A 22,197-nucleotide genomic window follows, 5' to 3' on the forward strand; every position below is an offset into this window, starting at 1 on the left:
ACACTTCAGGTTTTCCAACATTTTGATTTTTTTTTCCAAGAGCAGCCAACATTTAGCCGTTAAGAAAACAATTTTTTTGCCTAACATGGAGAACGCTTCATTCCATTGCAACCTGGCTAAGTACTCTTCAGTCCTACAAGAACTGTTATTCACAGAAATGCTGCCAGAAGCTGCTCTATTAATGCCTTACAAGTTACATCCTGGCACTAAAAGCACACTGAATTCGAGTCTTGCAAGCTTTAAGTAAATCTTCTGCCCCCTGGCTCCTCTGAGAAGAGACAGTCTAGGAAATACACAGGGCATGCCACTAAAATGGCTTCAGAAGTTCCAGAGACAATATAGACTGGGAAATGATATTATTATCTAGACTATTCTATATCAGAGGAAGTAAGTGAAAGTCTCTCTTTTCAGTCAATAAAACAGTATGACAATACAAAGCTATAACTACTACTACATCATCTTCTTCAAGTATTACTTGAAGTCAGCAACTAAGATGCTTAAGTTCCCACATCACAAAATTCAGCTTCTCCATCTTCTCTAAAACTTTTGCAATGAATAGCTGGGGTTGGAAGGCATCTCTGGAGGTCACCTAGTCCAATCCCCCTGTGCCAGCAGGTTCACCTGGAGCAGGTTGCACAGGATCACATCTAGGCAAGCTTTTAGTATCTCCAGAGAAGGAGATTCCACAACCTTTTTGGGCAGCCTGTTCCAGTGCTCCACCACTTTCAAAGTAAAGATCATCTCCCTCATAATTAAATGGAAGTTCCTGTGCTTCAGTTTGTCCCCACTGCCTCTTGTCCTCTCACTGAGCACATTTTTTGCTCTTAAAATATGGAAATAACTACGCATTCGCAATAAGAGCTTTGTAATTATATACAGATCAGCATATTCAAATACAAGACTTGTAATGACTTTATTTAGACACATTTTGTGTTTTCGCTGTCCCTTTTGACAATGAGTGAAAGAACATAAGCTGTTCTACATTCCACTTTTAATAAATGTACAGTAAGCCACAGCAGAATACAAGCTGGAGAAAAGTTTTGTCAGCATTTTCCATTCAGTGCTAAGTGCCAACACTATTTTGGTTTGCTTGTGCTATGCTTATGTACACTGGCCCCTCTGGGAGAGGACCTCAAGTGAGATGAAGTTGCTAGTATGAGCGGATGGCTGGTGGGACGGTCTGGCAATCTTCCTCATTCAAAGTCTTGTCGATCACGGGTCTGTACTTCAAGGTAACCTAAAGTAAAAGGGAACAAAGAACTTCAGGACCACAGCATTAATGAATGAGATACAAAAAACCCCAACAGTTAAGATTTTTGTAGGGTCAGAATTCAGTTCTATCTCTGAAATACCATAAAGCTGTTCTATTAAACACCCAACAACATGTTTTGTCACCATTAGAAGAAAAAAGCTTTTAAACTAGTCTGACACAAGGGGAAACACAATTCCAGCTCAAATAGCAAAGTCACTTCCCAAAGATCCATAGTGCAGGATTATCACAATTTCCAAGGCTGTTCATGAGAACAGCTGTTAACAGCAAAAAAGATCCTCAAGCACCAAGCTCAAAGTACCTTCCCAGTTGGGATATCCACGTATGACAGGGTGTGCTTTCTCCAGTGCTCCTCAAATGGCTTCCGCTGTTGGCCTTGGAGTGGCTTAGAGTAGTCAAATTCATCCACCCGTAACTAGGGACAAAATGAGATCAGTACAGACCAGAAGCTGTATCTGCAAATCACTCTACAACCACGAGATCAGCTGCATTTCAATTACACCTGTAACCCAGCATGTCTCTGAACACACAGCAAGCTTCCTCTTAACACTGCCCATGTGTAATCTGAAATGTTCAGGCTTAACAAGGGCTCTAAGGTAACTTTCCTTGCATAGGACAATTATTCTGTTTATGCTTCTTTATGTCCTGCTTATGCATCCATGATATTATTACTATAGTCCTGATTTAGAGGTCTCTAATAACTTAGATGTGCACACAGAGCAACTCTTTTCAAGATCATTCCCAGTGTTCCATGTGTTGGTCCTTTTATAAATAACAAAGAAGAGCCAGAGCAGAACAAATAGGACCCCAAAAAAATACTACACTAATCTTAACACTGAAGACTGCATTTGAAGATGTTGCAACTTTAAATAATCCATCTGAGGACACCTAACAAGGAGATTCAATCCTACATTCAGGTCACAGAAAACATTTATACCTTATAATCCTCTCTGGCATGGGCACCCCGGGACTCTTTGCGAGCCTCAGCACCGTAAATGGTTTGCAGAGCACAAAGCATCAGGTTCTGCAGTTCCAGGGTCTCCACCAAGTCAGTGTTCCACACAATGCCTAGTAAAATATTAAAATACTATGGAAGATGGTCTACAAACAAGAGAAATACATGTGAGTGAACCAAAGCTGCATCATCAGTTGCACTTAAATAACCAAGTTCTGTTAAGATATACCACAAGGCATGGCAGGATCTGTCCACATTGTGGTATCTGCTCAGCTGGAGAATGAAAACTGAGTGTTTAGCCTACGAATAGTCTTGCTACCTCTCTGCAACTCCCAACTTTCAGAAGATTCTGACAAAGTTCATCATTCATCTCAGTATTTGGACAAGTTCACATCGTGTTCTGAGGGCAGTTTGTACCTTACGCATGTAAATCCAATTTCAATCTCTGCTTCTCTGAAAGATTTTTCAACCAGAAAACAACTGCAAAGGCCAAGTATTTTACCTGATTACCATGTTTAGTAAGTAGGGCTCTACAAAATATCTTGAAAGATTCAAAATGGTCAAAATCTTCAGCCAAAAATTCAAGAAACACATTAGGTTTACAGAAAAAAAAACCAAAAAAAAAAACCAAAAAAAAAATCAAAAAACCCAAAAAACCACAAAAACAAGAAAAACCAAAGCCACCAACACTCTTCCCAGAGTACTCTGGGCAAGGTGTGTTTTTTGCTATCAAATTACCTCTGTCAAAAGTCTTTAGATGAGCCAGATCACCATAAATCTGGCTAAGCTTCTCACAGCCTTCTTGAAGTACAGAACCAGTACGAAATACAGCAGCATGGTTTTGCATTGCCTGCAACACAGTAAAACAAAATCAGTTTGAAATGCTGCATATGAAAGCATGTAACTTCCTTAGCTCCAGAAGAGCTTGATACAGAGCTGTTCTGAGCTCAAACTTGTCTGCAGCCTGAAAAACCCCACGTTCTTCCATTCACCCCAAACAACTGAAACCCCACTCTATTATACAGCAGGTAAACTACACAAGGGAATGACCATGAAGGGAAGAAGGAATTAACAAGCGATACAACCTTTGCTGCACACACAATCTTCTCACCCACTTTTTCTTCTGCATGGCAAATCCTCAAGTGCACTTTGCCAAGTCACCAAACCCCACAATTGTCTGCAGCTTGTCCCACCCTATCCCTGAGAGCTTCCCCAGGCTTACCTTCTGCATGTTCAGTCGCACTTCTGAAGTCCTTATGCTTCCATTAGCAAACCTTAACTTGTCAAGATTTGCAACTGACTCTTCACCAGCATTTGGTTTAATGGGGGGAACTGGCTCTCCTAATAAGAAAATTTCAGTAAGTTTGGTAGTCAGGCTTGGGTTTGGTTTCTGGCAGTTTCAGACACTATCAATTACTAAAAATCAGATTTAAGTAAAACATAATAATCTGTTTTCTTCCTCTGAGGTGCACATTAGTGTAACTTTCCTGAAGTCCCACCAATTGTATCCATGTATTTAAAGTTCTCAGTGGAATATGAATCCCATTCTTTCCTACAACAATTATTAAAGATTTTATAGGTTTAGCAAAATTCTGCTGTTCATTCCTTTGAAGCAGCATGAAAATTCTTCTAAACTATGGAATAAGCCCCCGTGCTCCTTACCACCTACTGCTATGCTTTCCTAGATGTGTAAGGGACCAGGAGCAGTCAATAAGCCTGGCAGTTAAGACGTGAGCTCTGTATCTTGCCTCTAATACTGGAAGCCACAAGTTACTGGGCAACAAAGCAAACACAGCATCTTACCAGCACAGTTCATCTCACATGTACCTTTGCACTCAGATTAATAAACCCCCTTCTACAATTTCTAACTCTAAAGAGCCACAGAAGGATTCAAAAAATGTTAGCACAAAGCCAGACCAAATAGGCACCACAAGATCTACGCTGATTCCATGAGAAATCATCAATCTCAGCAGCTGGTGCAGTTTGGACATTAAGCAGTAAGAAAACAGATGACTATTTGTGAACTCCAGTTGCTCTGGCAATGTAACTGCTACGTCCAGTATTTTCTTGGGGGTTGGAAGGGAGGGCTTGCTTCTTTGTTTTCTCAGGTCAACAATCGTGTCTGAACCAGATTATTTTAAAATATAAAAGATTCAGCAATAAGAATCAAGTGAATGAGATATTGCAATTTTTACTATCTCTCTCTCACCACTTGCACGTCAGTCCTTCTTATAAATAAATCAGCAAGGTGGCAGCAAATTCCACTATACAAAAGTGCCAAGTGTAAGATAGATTACATTTTGATGTAGAAGATGGTGCAGTATGAAGAAAATACAAAATAGTCTTCACATTCAATAGTCTGTGTTAATTTGTCAAAAATCACAACTGCTCTTGCCAATAGCATTGGCCCAATTCTAGTTTTCAAAGGATCAATTACAAAGCAAATAGTAACATCAAAACATTTGCCTGGCATAGAACATGCCTACCAAAAGCATAAACACAATTTCTTCCTTTTCTAACAAGTAAGAGCCTATGAGTATCACTCTAAATTTGAATCAGGTAGCAACAACTCTTCGTTGGGCAGAAATTACATCATAAAGGCAAACGTCTCTAGAAAAGTGAGACTTACCAGGCTTGCATGTACTTGCAATAGTCAGGGCACAAGCCCGACCAAAGACCACCAGATCCAGAAGGGAGTTTGCTCCGAGTCGATTTGCGCCATGGACGGATGCAGAAGCTGCCTCCCCACAGGCATACAGGCCAGGTACCACCTTGTCCTCTCCATTCACGTGTGTGATCACCTGCCACGGCACACACTCCATCAACACTCAGCCACTGGAAACACTTGGACACAGAGCTAACCTCCTCATCTGCAAAGGCCACGTGCATGAAGGGTGCGACACAGCAACCTAAAGTTTCTTCCGCCTCTAAACATGGAATTACCTTAGCTCCAAAGGGCAAGGAGAAATGTATGCAAATACATACATTTACATCTGTATGCAAATACAGACAGGGCTAAACCCCAAGATTTCCTTACATATTCTTATGAAGAGTGCATAGCTCTGTTTCACCACAATTCTGCAGTAAGTCAGAAATGCACAGGCATAAAGTCTGATCTGCACATGCAAGGCAAAATTTTACACTGAAATTTAAAAAGTACATGAAGAGAAGAATTCAGTTGACACCATCACATTGATTTCCAGCTAGTGTCAGTTGGAGGATCTCCTCTGGTGTTTAGATTACATGAACTACAGAGGAGTAATACACATTAACTCATGCTACAGAATGCAACAGAGGCCTACTTTGGTCTGTGTTCAATTATATTATCCTTAGCTCAACTAACAGAGAATTATTGTCAGTAATTTCATTTTAGATGTTTCTTGGAACTCCCATCTCTAGATGGACTGGAACATGATTATCAAGTTATTTTAAAAAACCAAAAAGGTTGTGTGTTTTAAGTACTCTGACATCATCATTATTATTATAAATGGTATTAATCATCTTTACATTTATAAAAAACATTCTTAATGCTTTTCTATTTGGAAAACAATTTCCTAGTATGATGATGAAAATACAGCTCAAAGGTGACATGTATTGCTCACCTGTCCCTTGTAGTTAGTGGGAATACCTCCCATATTATAATGCACAGTAGGCAGGACAGGGATAGGCTCTTTAGTGACATCAACTCCAGCGAATATCATGGCTGTTTCAGAAATGCCTGGGAGACGGGTGGCCAGCTGCTGTGGTGGCAAGTGGTGCAACTGCAAGTACACATGGTCTTTTTCAGGACCACAGCCCCTAGCAAAAAAAAAAACCCAACACTGGAATACATAACAGGAATTCACAAACACTAATAGCATTTCTAATCCAGTTTGTTTCATTTGTGAAAATAAACAGGCTCTTTTTCAAATGTTATCTGACAAAAATTAATATCTCACATATTCAATAAGACTGTGGCACTTGGATGAATTGAGGCCATTTTCCAACTCTCAGCTTCCTTTTCACAGTAATTCACATTATTTAAGATTTTCAACTATTACATCTCTGCAGAAATATGTAAAACTTGGTAATCAGCCAAGAGAACAGCACCACATTATTTTGTTTGTAGTAAGAGCATATACATTAAGCTTGTCTGAGCAAGTGTCTCTAGACACACTGAATTCAAACAGGAGACTCTTAACATCATCTGTTCTCTGTCAGTATCATTAGGAATTAACAAGAAAGATTTTCTGCCTTACACACAGAGATCAGCTTAACAGTCATTAGAGCTCACTCTCAAGAATCGCCATGTGCTTATCAAATGAACTATTGCACTTCACAGTCTAGCGTGATTAAGAGTTCATTCTGCAGCTTTGTGAAGAGCATTTAACTAACCTTCCTTCACGGATTTCTATGGTCATAGAACGAGACACTACATCCCTGGAAGCCAGATCCTTGGCAACAGGTGCATATCTCTCCATGAATCTTTCACCTTGACTGTTGATCAGAATACCTCCCTCTCCACGACATCCTTCTGTGATAAGGCAGCCAGCCCCATAGATACCTGTTCAAGAATGAAAACACCATTAAAGGAGATTTCTCCACACAGCTTCACAATCAGGATGAACACTGAATAAACAGAGTATTCTCAAAATAATCAGGGGTGCAGATTTTATTCCACCCTAATCATACCTCTAGGAACTGTCCCTCAAATGTTGTTATTTCTTTTAAACACTCTTTCCAAAAGGCAAGCAAGTTGATTTGAAACACCCACAGTATTTCAAATTAAAACTGGAAGTGATCTGCACCTATCAATACATCAGGAGAATTTTATTAAGTCCTTGTAGACCTTTCCCAATTATTTTAAGATTTTTAATAAACCAGAAGTTAATTATTTCAAGGTCCATTTGCTTATTTTTGTTCCCTCTTCTGTGCTGAAGCAGTACAAGATGGCTTCAAATCCTCTGGAACAAAAAAGCTTACTTGCAAACTAACTCATGCACTTCACTCGATAATTATCCTAAAAGCTACAAAATTATCATACAAGCAGTGAAGCTTCTTTAACTAGAAAATCTTTAAGTCAAAGGAACATTGGATCTCTATGATATAACAATAACATTGTAAAATTATACAAACCATTTACATAAATCACATCATCAGTAAAAATGAAGCATTTATTTAGCTACAAATCTAGTTTGTGATCATTGTTATCCACAGTTCAGATACTGATCACATGCTAGAAAACCACAATTCTATATATATACACCTTAACTTCAACTACCCCACTTCACTGAAGATGCTAGTATATAATTCCCTAACATTTGGACCTATCCCATTGCTCTTGTATCTAATATGAAACCCCTTAAAACATTAAGGACAATGGAAATATAAGTTTAAGAGGTAGTTTCAGCTTGTAATTCATAAAACTTCTTACTTAGCATTGTAAGGACAGCACCTCAAAATATTAAACACTGCTCTTTAATTAGAACAGCTGAGACGTTTCCCACATTATATGTCTCTCTCTCAAAGTATATTCAACAACAGCTGCAGGCAAGTCTAAACACATGTCACAAGCAACTTCTCAAATGCTGCAGAAAAGTGGAGACTGACTTGAGCCCATCACGCTTGAGGTGACATCATGCTGGTGACTTGTCACTAGTGGGGTTCCACAGGGCTTTGTCTTAGCACCTGTGCTCTTCAACATCTTCATAAATGACTTGGACACAGGACTATAAGGGACACTGAGCAAGTTTGCACACACTGCAAAACTGGGAGAGCTGCTGATTCCGTCAGAAGCAGGGAGGCCCTTGCAGGGAGATCCCAACAAATTAAGAGGGCTGGGCAATCACCAACTGTATGAAGTACAACAAGGCAAATGCTGGACTCTGCACCTGGGATGGAGCAACGCTGGATGCACGGACACACTGGGGAAGGAGATGCTGGGAAGCAGTGCCAAGGAAAGGGACCTGGGGGTTCTGATCAATGGCAAATTGACCATGAGTCAGCAGTGCCCTGGCAGCTGAGGGCCAAGCCTGTCCTGGAGGGCAGCAGGCACAGAATCACTGGGGAAGGAGAGGTATTGTCCTACTCTGCTCTGCACTGGGGTGGCCTCACCTCGAGTGATGGGGGTGTTTTTGGGTACCACAATATGAGAAAGACATTAAACAATCAGAGAGCATCCAAAGGAAAGCAACAAGGATGGTGAAGGGCCTTGAGGGGAAGTTGAATGAGAAGCAGCTGAGGTCACTTGGTCTGTTCAGCCTGTAGGAGACTGAAGGGAGACCTCAATGCAGTCTGCAACTCCCTTGTGAGGGGAAGAGGAGAGGCAGGACACTCATGGCTTCTCTGTGGTGACAGTGACAGGACCCAAGGGAATCGCCTGAAGTTATGTCAGGGGAGGTTTAGCTTGGATACTAGAAAAAGGTTCTTCACCCAGAGGGTGGCTGGGCACTGGAACAGGCTCCCCAGGGGAGTGGTTACAGCACCAACCCAGATAAAGTTCAAGAAGTGTTTGGGCACTGCTCCCAGGCACATGGTGTGATTCTTGGGCTGTCCTGTGCAGGGCCAGGAGTTGGACTTGATGCACCTGATGGGTCCCTTCCAACTCAGCATATTGTGTAATTCTGTGACATTTTAAAACAATGTAAAAATCTGTTCAACTCATTAAAAATAATATTGTAAGCACTATTTCATAGTCGGTACCTGTAGGGTGAAACTGCACAAATTCTAAGTCCTGGCAAGGGAGCCCAGCTCGTGTGACCATAGCAGTTCCATCACCAGTACTGGTATGAGCAGATGTGCAGCTGAAGTAAGTGCGGCCATACCCACTGCAGAACACAAAAGTTAACGGAATTAACAGGAAGAAAATCAAAACATCACTACAACATACTTAGTGAACTATGCTGTTTGCACAACAGTGAAAAGGGTTAATAAGAAAAGTGCTTAAGTTTTACCATCTCCTGTACTATTTCAACCAAAAGAAAACAAAACTGGTTTAGCCCAGTTTTGCTCAACCATACTTGAAGAATGGCTGGTGACAGAAGGTTGAAGAAAAAGAAAACGAATTCCAAAGCAGGATTGTTAGGTTGATATCAGAAGCTTTTCTGTCAGGACAAAAAAAGGGTTATTTCACAAAGTTCTCTCAATCCATACCATTCCGTTTCATTTGAACAATTACTAACAGTTTTATAAAAAATAGCATATAATGATGGTTTAGATTGCCCATATGGTCCTGGTTTTATATTCTTAGATTTAAAAACTTAGTTGTCCAGGTATTAAACATGAATTATTATGCTGCAAACATCTAGGTTAGCTTCCAATGTAATTAAGAACAGCCAATCAGCCCAATTTCAGGACAAACTCTCAGGAAAAATAGCAAGTACATATTCCATGTACCTCAAAGTGCACAAGCATGAAAAACACATAAGACAAATTATGCAGGCAACCTTTTATAAATTAATTTATGAGTGTATTTTTCATAGATACATTTATAAATATTTTTCATATTGAAATAGATAGGAGAGTGCCATAAGAAGCAAAAGACTAATGAAAATAGCATTCTAATAAACATATACAAACTTTGCAACCAAGTGCTGTTAAGTTACACTCATAATATGATAATTTTATCCTAGAACAGTTAGAATTACAGTGGCAGTATCTTAATGAAATAGAATCTCTAGAATTTTGACAAAAGCTGTCTCCTACAGGAAATTCAGAACTCTACAGACAGACATGTTGGCAGCCTTGCAACAATGTCTGTTTTAAACAGCATGTTTTAAAATCAAAGACCATCTGAATAATATATATTACTCTTACACATTCTTACTTTATGTCATTTTTCTAGAATTCAAAGTTAGACCTCATACCAAATTTATACTTGGTCACAAAATTAGCATGTGCCTTCTTTCAGAGGGAATGACTGAATTCACTTATATTCCTCTTAGTGTGGGGCGAATGAACTTATAATTTATGTTCTGTCAATGTATCTTCTCCACACTGTGGATCCAAACACACGTACAAGCACACAAACTTCCAGCTGGTAACACTCCCCAGTTTTGGTCCTTCATCACAAACATTACATTACCCAGTGGCAATGACCGTGTTCTTTGCTCTAAAACGATGAATGGTTCCATCTTCAATGCAGAGGGCAATAACACCACGGCATTCTCCATTCTCCATAAGCAAGTCCAAGGCGAAATATTCAACAAAGTAGCTTGTATCGTATCGGAGAGACTGGAGGAAAATTACAAAAGGACTTTTACTGAAGAAACCTCTCTTCAAAACTGTCAATGTACATGTGGATATGTATGTACATCAGGATAAAAAACATCCCCATCAACTCTCAGGGAAGACTGTTTCCTCATAACTATTTAATAAAGAATTTGTTAATTAATCTATTCCAGCTTTAAAAGACACAAGTAGTGGCAAAAGCACTTAATTCTGAGCACAGTCAGGAGCTAGGCAGCAGGACTTGTCATTTCAGTCTACACTTGGCAACACATTAGCAGCTGCAGTGCTCCATACATGTAGAAGCACGCTGCACTAAAGCTCTCCCAGAGAAATGAGAAACACCTCCAGGAGCCCAATAAACCAGCAGGAGCAGCAGGCACCGAGTCAAGCATTCTTTCATGCCCTCAGGGATCAGAGCAGTGTTTGGCAGCATGGAGCATTTGTATTGCAGCAGCACACACACTTAGAACCTGGAGGAGAGCAATTAGCTGGATACCAAGTAAATAAAAAACAGTAGCTACCAGGTACTTGGATTTCTGGTTGCAAGTAGCTCACTACCATTTTCAAACAGCCAGCACTTCCCTCAATTATGGTTTGTAGAATTAACAGGCAGACAAGCTGGAACACTGGTCACTTACTTGCCAAAGAACAAGCTCAGGAATGCACAGCAGGCCTTAATTCATTTACACCTTGTTTCCCCTTCCTCCCAGTTTGAAGATGAGTGAAAAAAAATGCTAGCTTGTACCTCTTTTCTGAGCTCCCCAATGCTGCTGTGTCAAATTTTTGGAAAAAAAGGGCTTTTGGGGAAAAGTTTACATAAATTCTCTTTGGGTCTAGTTAACAGACACAAAAGTACTAACAGTGCAGAACTAGTCCAGACCACAAAGCTGACACTGTACTAATGTACTAATGTACTAATTAGTACAGTGTTGTCGTAGTCCACATTGCCTCAGGAAGGAAGATAACCCAGAACTGCTATAAGCCATTCCCCTGGAATCCTCATTTATATGTGACCAGTTACATGTTTGTTTGGTTTGGGTTTGAATATCTTTTTTCAAACTCTGGGGGTGAAAAGGAAAAAAAAATAGTAAATGTAAACACAAAACCCCAAACCAAGTTAACTTCACAACTTCTTACCCTGCCATACAGAGTATGTAGGAGTGAATGTCCAGTCCTGTCTGCAACACAACAGCATCTGTGGGCTTGTCCTCCTTTTCCAAACTGAAGACTCTGTCCACCAAATGCACGCTGATAGATTTTTCCTTCTTCAGTTCTGCTGAAGGGCATCCCATAATTTTCCAGCTGTTGAACCCAAATACAAGCATCAGAAACTCTTGTGCATCACAACAAACGAGTTATTTTAAGGAGACCTCCTTGGAAGTCAGCCTGTGTTATTTATAACTACAGCTGACATCAAATCCCATGAGTCTCACCTCTATCACCGCAGCTGGGGCTTGCTCAGTCATGTAGTGTATGGCATCCTGGTCACCCAGCCAGTCCGACCCTTTCACTGTGTCATAGAAATGCCACCTCCAGTTATCATCCTCCATGTTCCCCAGAGCAGCATTGATACCTCCCTGAAAATGAAAATCCATTTTCCTGGAATTACAATACTCAAATACAGCTTTAGTAGGTTTACCTCATTTCTATTAAAAATCACATACCAGATATGCACCTGTGTACAAGAACTATAGTCAAGCCAGATTTAATGTGGCTGTGAAACTCCTCAGTTTCACAATGGCTTGTCCTTCTTTTTTCTGTAATGCAGTGAATCACAGTTACACTTCAGGCAGAGAAGCAGCACTGCATTTTGATGTTTAGAAATGGGGAAGAAAAAAGAGGCAGTATAATGAAATAAAAACATAAGGGGAAATAAGGGTTTTAAGAACAACTGCAAGTGAGATTAAAAAAATGTGTCTTGCAATGTCATTAGTTTGGAAGCAAAATGAAATGTACCTGCTACCTAATATGAAGTCTGGCAGTTACAAGTTCATGGTTAAGCTTTTATGATCCTAGAGGTCTTTCCCAAACTTACTGATCCTGTGATTTTATTACATACTACCCTCTAAAAAAGTTTCAACTAAATATGTGATATTTATAAATAAGAAGCATGGCCTTGAAACAAGGTGTTCAAGTGCCCCATTCCTAGAAGTTTTTAAAGCCAGGTTGGATGGGCTCCTGCGCAATCTAATCTAATGTGTGGAATCCCTGCCCATGGCAAGGCCATTGGAACTGGGTAACCCCTAATGTCCCTTCCAACCCAAACCATTTTATGATTATTCTACATCCAAATCAGCTTTCTGACAGCAGGCATTCCTTAAACATTTGTCCTGCCTCATTTCTCACCTGTGCAGCAACAGTATGGGAGCGGGTGGGGAACAGCTTGGTAACACAGGCTGTGTTAAACCCAGCTTCTGACAAACCAAAGGCAGCCCGCAGACCTGCTCCTCCTGCACCCACAACGACTGCATCAAACTCATGGTCCACTACTGGGTATTGTGTAGAGATCTGGAAAAATAAATCACTTTGTTATGATCACAAATAGTTCAAAGTAAGTCAAAAAAGTTTCATAAAAACACAAGCAGGATAGGTATAATGTTCTCAATAGACTTTTGCAGCAATTGCTACATCAGTTATACTCTTTTGCTTGGAAACTGTCATTAAAAAGAGCCACACACTTCAGCAACTAAGTCTCACAAAGCATCTGAACACAGCGCTCCAGTGAAAGCCTGAAAGCTTCATGCCTGTCAAGCATTAAGTGCTTGACTGAATCACAGCATAAGAAGTACAGACATACCGAGTCAGACACCTTGGTGGAGGCATTTTTCTTTCCATAGACTGTGAAGTGCAAGTTCCGTGCGGGAGCCTGGCATGCTGCTGGCCACTACGGAAAGAAGCCAAGACAACATTATGGAACAAATGTTTCCAGAGGGTAGACTTACAGCACTCTCAGCTACCCCACATTTCTAACAAATCTACACTCACCACTGGTAGCACACACACAAGAGTATTAATGTATTTTACAGCTGTACTGAAGTTCTGGCTTTCCTATAATCATGCTATATAATCAAAAAAAGGTTTGACTGATGTGAGAATAGCCTGCAGTTAACACGGTGTTCCAGACTATCCATTATGGACTCCAGCAACAGTGAGCAGCCTCTCAGACCAGCCTGAGACTGCATCAACAGAAGAATATGTCTGTAATTAATGCTGAAGTAGTCTTGCAGTTCTTTTATAATTAAGCAAAGATGAAGCTTTGTGGGAACCATGGGAAGTAATGGAAAATTATTCTCCTGTCAAGTAATCCTCAGAATTTGAATTATTACAGGTGGTCATAGTACTGAAAATTAAAAAAGGTTGTAGGGAATGCTCTTCCAGCTGAGTATTGCTTCAAAAGTCCAAAATAGTTCTCTTATTCTTTATGAAATTAATGACCAATTTAGAACTATTTATCAATACATAAACTTAGCACAAGGATGCAAGTTTTACCCTTCTGGATGTCACTTCCTACCCCTTGACTTGCTCAAAACCAAACCAAACCAACAAACGCCACACCCAAACCTACTCAGTATGCAGTCTTTGCTTTGATAAGAACTAGTCTCCACCTCTCCAAGGTATTGAAATCTGGTATTCCTTCTTTACACAGTTCAAAAAATAAGCCTAACTCAGCATGTATGATTACTGAGAGTAGCAACACAAAGCCACATCAGGGACCTGTCCAGCAACATCAGCGTTTCCCGTCCTATTTGAAATATAACCTAAAATGCACTGGAGTGATATCTGCAGCTGTTACATTCATGGTCCCACCACTCTACAATATGCTAACAAGCAGCTCTTCCCTCCCAAAATGTCCACCACTTCCCCCACCTCTGAAGTGAACTCCAGTACACTTTGCCCAACCTAGTTTTATCATTTCTCATACCAACTTCCTCAAATTATCTTCTTGTATAACAGCAAATCTACTGCATCATTACACTTGCTATCTCTGGTTTCTGCAGCACCCTGGAATGAGATCAGTTCCTACCACCTATTCATAAGGAGCTCCACCAGTACTCTCCTCCAGGCAGCTACTCCCTCCCTGTTCCACACTGCTGTCTTACCAGGCTTTTCAAACAAAAACCCACAAAGCAGAAAAAGATGTCACACTAAGTCTGAAGGAAACACTGACTGCAGTAATCCTGAATTTTTATGCCACCAGGAAGATCATGGCCCTTTTGGAATCAAAGGTTCAATCAGGGCCAGCTCACTGCCACCTAAAATATGGAGACACTCTTTAAAGCTTTCCCTCTCTCTGCAGTTGTCTTTTCTGCGCTTGCTTTGTGACACAAGTATAACCACAGCCCACTTGTGTAATCCCAAGTTTGTTATGGACATGCAGGATGAGAACAGTGGGAAGAAACTGAAAGGTCCCACCTCACCATGGAGAAGAACAAGCCTTCACTCACAACTTACATTTCCCTAACACAAACCTGCCAGACTCCTCAGCAGCCCTTTCTGGGCACAATCACCAGCCAGGTTCAAGCAACTCAGATATACAGTGAGTATACCCAGTGGGACGTATACTTCCCACATACGTCCAGAATGCATCACAGAATGCATTAGGCTGGAAAAGGTCTCTGAGACCATCGAGTCCAAACAATGACCAGACACCACCGTGTAAACTAAACCACGGCACTAAATGTCACATCCAGCCTTTCCTCAAACACTTCCAGGAATGGTAACTCCACCACCTTCCTGGGCAACCCATTCCAATGGCTAGTCACCCTTGCTGTGAAAAAAATCTTCCAGATGTCCAACCTGAACGTCCCGTGGTGCGGCTTGAGGCCATTTCCTCCCGTCCTGTCACCTCTGCTCAGGCAGTTGTACGGAGTGATAAACTCTCCCCTAAACCTCCTCCCTTTTCCCAGGCTTAACACCCCCGGCTCTCTCATCTGCTCTTCACGGGACTCGTGCTCAGAGCCTTCACCAGCTTCCTTGCCCTTCTCCGGACTCGCTCCAGCACCTCAATGTCCTTCGTGAAGTGACAAGCCCAGAACAGAGCACAGCACTCGAGGCGCGGCCTCAGCACGGCCGAGTACAGGAGCACAATCACTTCCCTGGTCTTCCTGTGCGCACTTTTGCTCATACAGAATAAGTCTGCGGCGAGCTTCCTATCCCGGAGCTCGGGCCGCACCTGCCAGGCTCCTGCAGGGCCTTTCCCCAGCACATCCCATTCCCGCTGCCTCCCTCAAAACCCTGCTCAGGGCCTCAGGCTACGGCGCTCGCTCCCGAGCCGGGAGGCGCGGCCCAGCCATGCCCACAGCCACCTACTCCCAGGAACCTGCCTGCCCCCGGGACACGAATTGTGCGGTCGGTGCCGCTCCAAAATAGCACCGGAGGAACCGAACCTGCCGGGGGTGGGAAGATCACCGGGCGAGTCAAGGTCACGGAGGAGACAGCGGAGCCGGGCCGCCGCCGGCGGGAAAACAGGGCAGGAATAAGGGCAAGGACAGGGACAAGGACATGGACAGGGACAGGGACAAAGGCATGGACAGGAGCAAGGACTGAGAAAAGGTCAGGGGCAGGGACTCACCGCCCGGGAAGCCGCGGCCGGGTGCAGCCAGCGCTTCGCCAGCCCCCGCGCAGCCGCCGCCGCCGCCATCACGCACCGCAGACTTGGGTTGGGGAGGGGGGAGCGGGCGTGAAGGGCGCACGCGCAGGGCTCGGCGGGACAGACCAACAGTGCCGCGAGGGGGAGCCCCGCAGAGCGATCCCACCCCGCCCAAGAGCTGCGTGATGGAAGATTTCTAAACAGCTCCTGTTTTGAGCGTTAAGAACGTTTTTTAAAAATCGAAAACTAGAATTGTGTTACTGCCGTTATTTTTCCCTGGTGATCTCCACTACTGTAAGATTCAACCTCTTTGTCTCTCTGACAGCGCCTGAAAGTTTGCGTAATAAACAGGCCAGAATCATGTTTTGAAGTTGTGGGGAAAGACCATTTCGTAGACACGAGATTCGGACAGAAGGGTGAAGGAAAGACCGTACTGTCTCTCTAGGACAGAAAGCAGGTTCGGCAACTCCAGACGGCGGAATTCAGATGCGGCTCACGGCTGCCTCTGGCCCTCGGCGTTAATAGAATAAAAAGGGCCCAGCAGGGGCGCTCCAGGCTCGGACCCTGGTGTTGTCTACCCCCTTTTCCTCCCGGCTGATGGGCCGAGCCGGGAGGGGGCGGGGCCGGCAGGTGAGTGGCAGCGTCAGGGGCTCGCGCGCTCCCGGGCTCGTACGTGGGGGGTCCCGCCGTGGGGGGAGCGGGACGGGGACGGGGACGGGAATGGGAATGGATGGAATCGGAATCGGAAGCCGGAGCGAGGATGGGCTCGGCACGCCGTGTCGCGTCCGGGGCTGCCACTCATGGCGCGGCCAAGCCCTCAAGTGTCGGGGCCGCCGTTCGAGGGGCTCAGGCAGAATTCCCAGCCCCCAGCGGGAGGAGACGGTGGCGGCGGGAGCGGCCCCGGCCCCTCTGCGCGCTGCTGAGGCCACGTCTTCCCTCTGTACATCGCAGGTGCCTTCATGAATAACTTAAATGACCCTCCCAACTGGAACATCCTGCCCAATCGGCGCGATCCCGGCGGTGACGGCAGCCGCTGGAATTACGCCTTGCTGGTGCCCATGCTGGGCCTGGCCGCCTTCCGTGAGTAGCGCTGGGCCCCCGGCCCCAGGGGGCTCCTGGAGCCATGTCCCGCCTGGGCACGGCCCTGGGCCTCCTTGTCTATAGCGCTGTGAACAACCAGCGCTGTTAGTGTCGCTAGGGGAAAGACCACTTTTCACACTGTGAAAAATGCGTATTTTATGATTGGCTTTTCGCAAATATTAAAATGAATATTATATGTGTTGTGTTAGAAAGTAATGCTGTGTTAATTCTCTTAAGTAGTGTGTTAAATATAGTTTTAGGTTATAGAAAATGTTAAAATAGAAACTATGCTATGTAGGATACTTTTTTTTAAGGAAAGGACTCGCAGAGAGATAGCAGCCACGGGACACCTAAATCTTCCAGAGAAAAAGAATTTATTGCCCTCTTAGCAGAAGAAACTAACTTCTTCCTGCCTCGAAGGCACTGTTAGGATTCGGGAGAAGTTGACGATGACCAGACAGAATCCTGTGTTTGAATGGAATTTATGCATCATGTATGAGATGTATGAATATGCAACAGGCTTTTGTTTTTGAGGGTTAATCCTTTGTAAACGGGGGTACTTTTTCAGGCTCGTGATGCCCAGAAAAAGGTACCCGGACATCTGTAACTCTTTGTTTCTATTGTCTCATATTGTCCTAATTTAAATTGTCCAAATTATTATTACTCTAATTGTATTACTATTTTTATAACCATTTTATTACTATTAAACTTTTAAAATTTTAAAAACAAGTGATTGGCATTTTTCACAACACACAGAGACGAATCCATATTTAATAAGCTGCAATACATGAAGCTCTCTCAAGGAAAATGGACACAGGATGTCCTGGAGAGCCCAGAGGTAACAACACCAGATGTTGCTGATGTATTTATTTACTGGGCCTAGAAAGTTCTCCATGCAGTATCCACATTGGAAACCACCAGTTTGTTTCCCCATGAATTTATTTTCCTTCTCTAATCTAAGAAGTAGACAATGAAAGAATAGGGGTATTTCATTTCAGAGAAAGCATGATCATTTAAAGTGACTCACTGCGAAATAAGGACCACAGAAATACATTTTGTGGGGACATGTAAATAGAAGTGAAGGGCAGGAAAGAAAGTTTCTTTACCACTTAGTAGCTTCATTTCAGGCATAGCTAATTAATCATACCCCTCACTGTTACATGTTATACTTGCATCTGAAATATCATTTATATGTGATAGGTTGGATCTGGACCAGAGAATGTCAGAAAGAAATAGAAAAAGAAAAAGAAGAGTACTACAGAAAAGAGTCAGCTTTACAAAGAGACCTGGAAGGCAAATACCGGGATATAATCACGGAGAACCGCCGCGCTGTCGCTCACCTGGAGGTGGAGCTGGAAAAGGAACGCCACAGGACCCTGAGTTACCGGGAAGCCCTCGTGTCCCAGAGCCGCAAACTAGTGGAAGAGAGGAAGCTCCTAGAACAGGAGCAGGAGAAGTTGGAGCGAGAAAAACAAGTCCTTTTGCACTCTGGAGCAGAAGGTACCTTGTACCAGAGTTGCCTGGCAAAGGAAGAAGAGTGGCAACAGAGAGCCAATATTTTACTAAAAGAATTTGAAGAGGGACTGAAGGAAAGACAGGACATCTACTGTAGCCTTGTAGTACCCAGAAGTCAGAGACTAGAAATAGAGAAAAATCTGCTAGTTAAAGCAGCAACTAATCCTGTTGCTATGGCTTTACATGTGGAGAGTGGCTTACAAGATATTTTCAAACATGATAACTACTGTGGCAATGTGCTGAACAGAACCAGAAGTCAAAATGGAAAGCTTATGTGGCTGTATCTGAGATACTGGGAACTGGCTGTTGAGCTGCAGAAATACAAGAGGGTAGAAAAGGCCATGTTAGGAAAACGCTAAGTAGGGGAAGCAGAGGGATTCCATGTGATCCACCATGCATGGTAGGGACAATCACAGTTGTAGTCCAAAGCTGTTAAATTCTTCTGCTGTGTTGCTGTCTCCTCCTCCTTGCACTTGTGTTTGCATGGGACGTGTGCAGTGCTGGTGCCTTTCCTCTCACTAACAGCAGATGCTCTGGTGAGCTGTGCATGCTCCTGAACTCCCTGAGTGTGTGTGTTGCAGTACAGAGATATCCCAACTCCCCAGGTGTCAGAAGCAGCAAAACAGAACTCAGTTTAGAGGGATTTGCCTTATTGATGGTCACACTCCAGCAACAGAGAACGGTCATTTGTCTCCCCCAGGTGTGGTAGCACATTGTGCTCCTTATCCCTGACATTTTACATGGTGTCTCAACACTGTCTTTTTTTATTATTACTATTATTTTTTTTTAATTTTTTTAAGCAAGACTGATTTTGAGGCAGGTGTTTGGGAGAGATGGTGCTGGAGCCAGCTGCTTGACACGTAAATCTTACGTGTCTGTGTTCAAATACATATATATATATATATATATATATATATACGCATATATGTGCGTGAATGTATGTGCGTGTGTGAGTGTATGTGGAAGTATTCTGAAGGTGGAATAGATTGATCCTGTTTCAGACTCGTCAGTCCTGCATTGTCTTCCAGCTTAATATACAAATAATGCTTTATGAATGAAACCTCCAAAAGTTCCCAATCCAAATAACACATAAAGAAACAGATTGATATCTCATTGGCACTTGGGATCCATTATCAAATTCTAGGGAATATATAAACTGGAAGTTATATTTTCATATATTGGAGATACCTTAAGAGTACTTCTTTTTTTTCTCAGTCAGGGTTTTAGTTGTAACCCAACAATGTGCCACCATTATGGATGTCCCCATGCTGCTGCTTCTGCCTCTCCGGGCACTGGCTGCCGTCTGGGTTGCTTGCAGGAACCTCCTTGCCATTGCACCTGGCTCTGCTCCTTGGACAGGTCCTGTTTGTTACTTGCAGATGGAAACTTAAATGCAGCCTGCACTGGTAGCCACTGCTCTCTGTCCACCTGTCTCCCTTCTCCCAGAACTGAAGTACATACTCTTTGCTGCAGCTCTGGAATTTTGTGCTTGTGGTTCACCACTTTACATACACATGGCCATGAAAGCCTACAGATACACAAGCTTTGCAAACTTTTAAGAAAGGGGGCTTTTTAATTTAGCTAGTAAAAAAAATAGATGTGGTAAAAAATAATAAATGGAATAATAAATAAAAAATAAACATCCAGATTAAAAAAATCCAGCAACAAACAAAACTTTAAAACCCAGTGCGTTTCAATTTCTTAGAACTTTGAGTATACTTTGGGTCCTTTTAGCAGTAGGAACCACCTTTTTTCAAACATGCCATGTATTTAAAATAGTAAGAACTTTTTTCTTCCCCCTTTCTAATCCAGCCTTAGACCTCAAAGAGGCAGTGTTTACCTTTGTGTTTATAATATCTAGTCTTCTCTGTTACTTGACTTTGATTAGTGCTGATAGGTTGTCAGCTCATTAATTAGCAGTTTATTATTTACTGAGGACTGGACTTGTCAAATGTGTTTGCACTAGGCAATCATGCAGAACCATGGCTTGGAAGCAATCCAAGCTAAGTGAATACCCATCTTCCTGCAGATGTGGGGTTTTTCTTTTATTTTTTCCTAGTTTCATTTTAGTCTGAGCACAGAAGACAGCAGATAAATCTTTTGAAACAGTATGCACAACTTAATCCAGTTCCTAAGTAGAAATACCTAACACGAAACAAAATTCCTGAGCAGAATAGATGTTTCCCAACTACTCGGTTTTCCAGTTGAGATTTTGCTCACCTTGATAGTACTAATTACACTGTTGTGCTGACTTACAAATCTTCTTTCACACTGATTTGAAATAAAGAAATAAATAAAATTTTAGTAGACAAGCTTGGAGGAAAAAAGAGAGATCACAAACACCAGAATGTTGTTGGCCACAGTTTGTCAGGGTGCCAAGCATATTTGGGTTGGGGATGAGAACACAACTGAGTTGCTAATCATGTGTGATGCCCTGAGCCGAGCCACTGCAGCTGGACATAGGCACACAGTCTCATTGCCCAGGAGAACAAACTAGTTTGCATAACAGCCTGTGTGTAATTCCTTCAGGATGTGAAAAGTGACTGTCCAGTTGTGGCACACTTTGCACGTTCCTGCAGGCAGTTAAGCTGCTCAGATGACTTAAGAGCAGACCGTGAATCAGTGCCAGTGTATTTGAGATTCATGCCTTGAATTTGTATGTTAGCCTTAAAAGATGAAAGGTTTTGTGCTTTTTCATTTTTTCATAGTTTGTTATGCATATCACTCAAAATGTTTTTCAGTATGAATATGTACATTCAACCCTTACACATTTGAATGTACAGGGCTGGATGCAATGTAGTAAAGGTTTGGTATTCACTTTCTCTTTTTTAAAAGTGTCATTTATTTGTACAGCTAATTGAATTATTGTTCATGGACACTTTGAAAATCATCGTCTCAAGACAGAAGGGTTATTTCAGAAGGCTTTTTTAAGTGTATAACTGATTTAGAATCATTGGTCCTGTTAGTTTCTTCCAAAACTCATGTTTGTGGGTATGCAATGTATTTTTGAAAGGTTCCCCCTTTGTAGGTTGTTATTCTGAAAATTCTAATGTAAGTTTCATCTTGCCCAGCACTTGTTCTGAATCGATTAATTGTTTGGAACTGCCCATATACATATTAGAATGCAAGAATAATTTGTTTTCAAAATATTTAATGAACTTATTTTTATTATAAAATTGTCACTCAGCTATTAAACAATAACAATTAATAAAAACCTTTACATGTTTCTGCATTATTTTGTAATTTGGGCAAGGTGGGTGGGGGAACTGGAATTTGCTACTTTATTCAGACTTTACAAATTGCAAATTTTTTTAATTGGCATGTAAAAAGTTTTGGTCTTAGTGCTGAGAAAAGAATATGTTACAAAGTTTTTTCCTAGGAACGAACACTATTAAACAGGTAAGTGCGAAGCATTAACTAAAGATGCGGAGTTAAAGCTGACCATCCCTCTGAAAGACTGGGGACATTCCTTCAACAGAATGTGTGTAGGATATTCTGCCTTCCTCCAGAACCCCTCAGATGTCTCATTCTGCATGTCAGCTGCTTTTCATTTCCCTCATCTTCCTGCTCTCTGTGAAG

At 42.2% G+C, this 22,197-nt stretch overlaps 2 protein-coding genes across 3 annotated transcripts; one reads left to right on the forward strand and one right to left on the reverse strand.

The window, feature by feature from the left end:
* Positions 1-888: 888 nt before the first annotated feature.
* SDHA (succinate dehydrogenase complex flavoprotein subunit A) lies at positions 889-16,087 on the reverse strand. The gene is made up of 15 exons (XM_036406346.2): positions 16,006-16,087; positions 13,231-13,317; positions 12,780-12,941; positions 11,867-12,010; positions 11,571-11,735; positions 10,288-10,436; positions 8,907-9,031; positions 6,600-6,768; positions 5,828-6,023; positions 4,855-5,026; positions 3,448-3,566; positions 2,964-3,075; positions 2,208-2,338; positions 1,572-1,685; positions 889-1,237 (listed from the first exon to the last, which is right to left on the reverse strand). Exons 1-15 carry the CDS (start codon positions 16,072-16,074, stop codon positions 1,151-1,153), a joined length of 2,001 nt encoding a protein of 666 aa, XP_036262239.1. The 5' UTR covers positions 16,075-16,087; the 3' UTR covers positions 889-1,150.
* Positions 16,088-16,193: 106 nt separating this feature from the next.
* On the forward strand, positions 16,194-21,850 carry CCDC127 (coiled-coil domain containing 127). Of its 2 annotated transcripts, none has more exons than XM_036406665.1 (3): positions 16,194-16,653; positions 16,975-17,103; positions 18,304-21,850. In XM_036406665.1, the coding sequence occupies exons 2-3, from the start codon at positions 16,983-16,985 to the stop codon at positions 18,975-18,977; spliced, it is 795 nt and encodes a 264-aa protein (XP_036262558.1). In that variant the 5' UTR covers positions 16,194-16,653; positions 16,975-16,982; the 3' UTR covers positions 18,978-21,850. The 2 variants fall into 2 exon arrangements, with proteins under 2 accessions (XP_036262558.1, XP_036262559.1); XM_036406666.2 differs by lacking the exon at positions 16,194-16,653 and adding an exon at positions 16,678-16,692.
* The last annotated feature ends 347 nt before the right edge of the window (positions 21,851-22,197 follow it).

This window comes from Molothrus ater, chromosome 1 (genome assembly GCF_012460135.2).
Source record: "Molothrus ater isolate BHLD 08-10-18 breed brown headed cowbird chromosome 1, BPBGC_Mater_1.1, whole genome shotgun sequence".
Taxonomy (NCBI): domain Eukaryota; kingdom Metazoa; phylum Chordata; class Aves; order Passeriformes; family Icteridae; genus Molothrus; species Molothrus ater.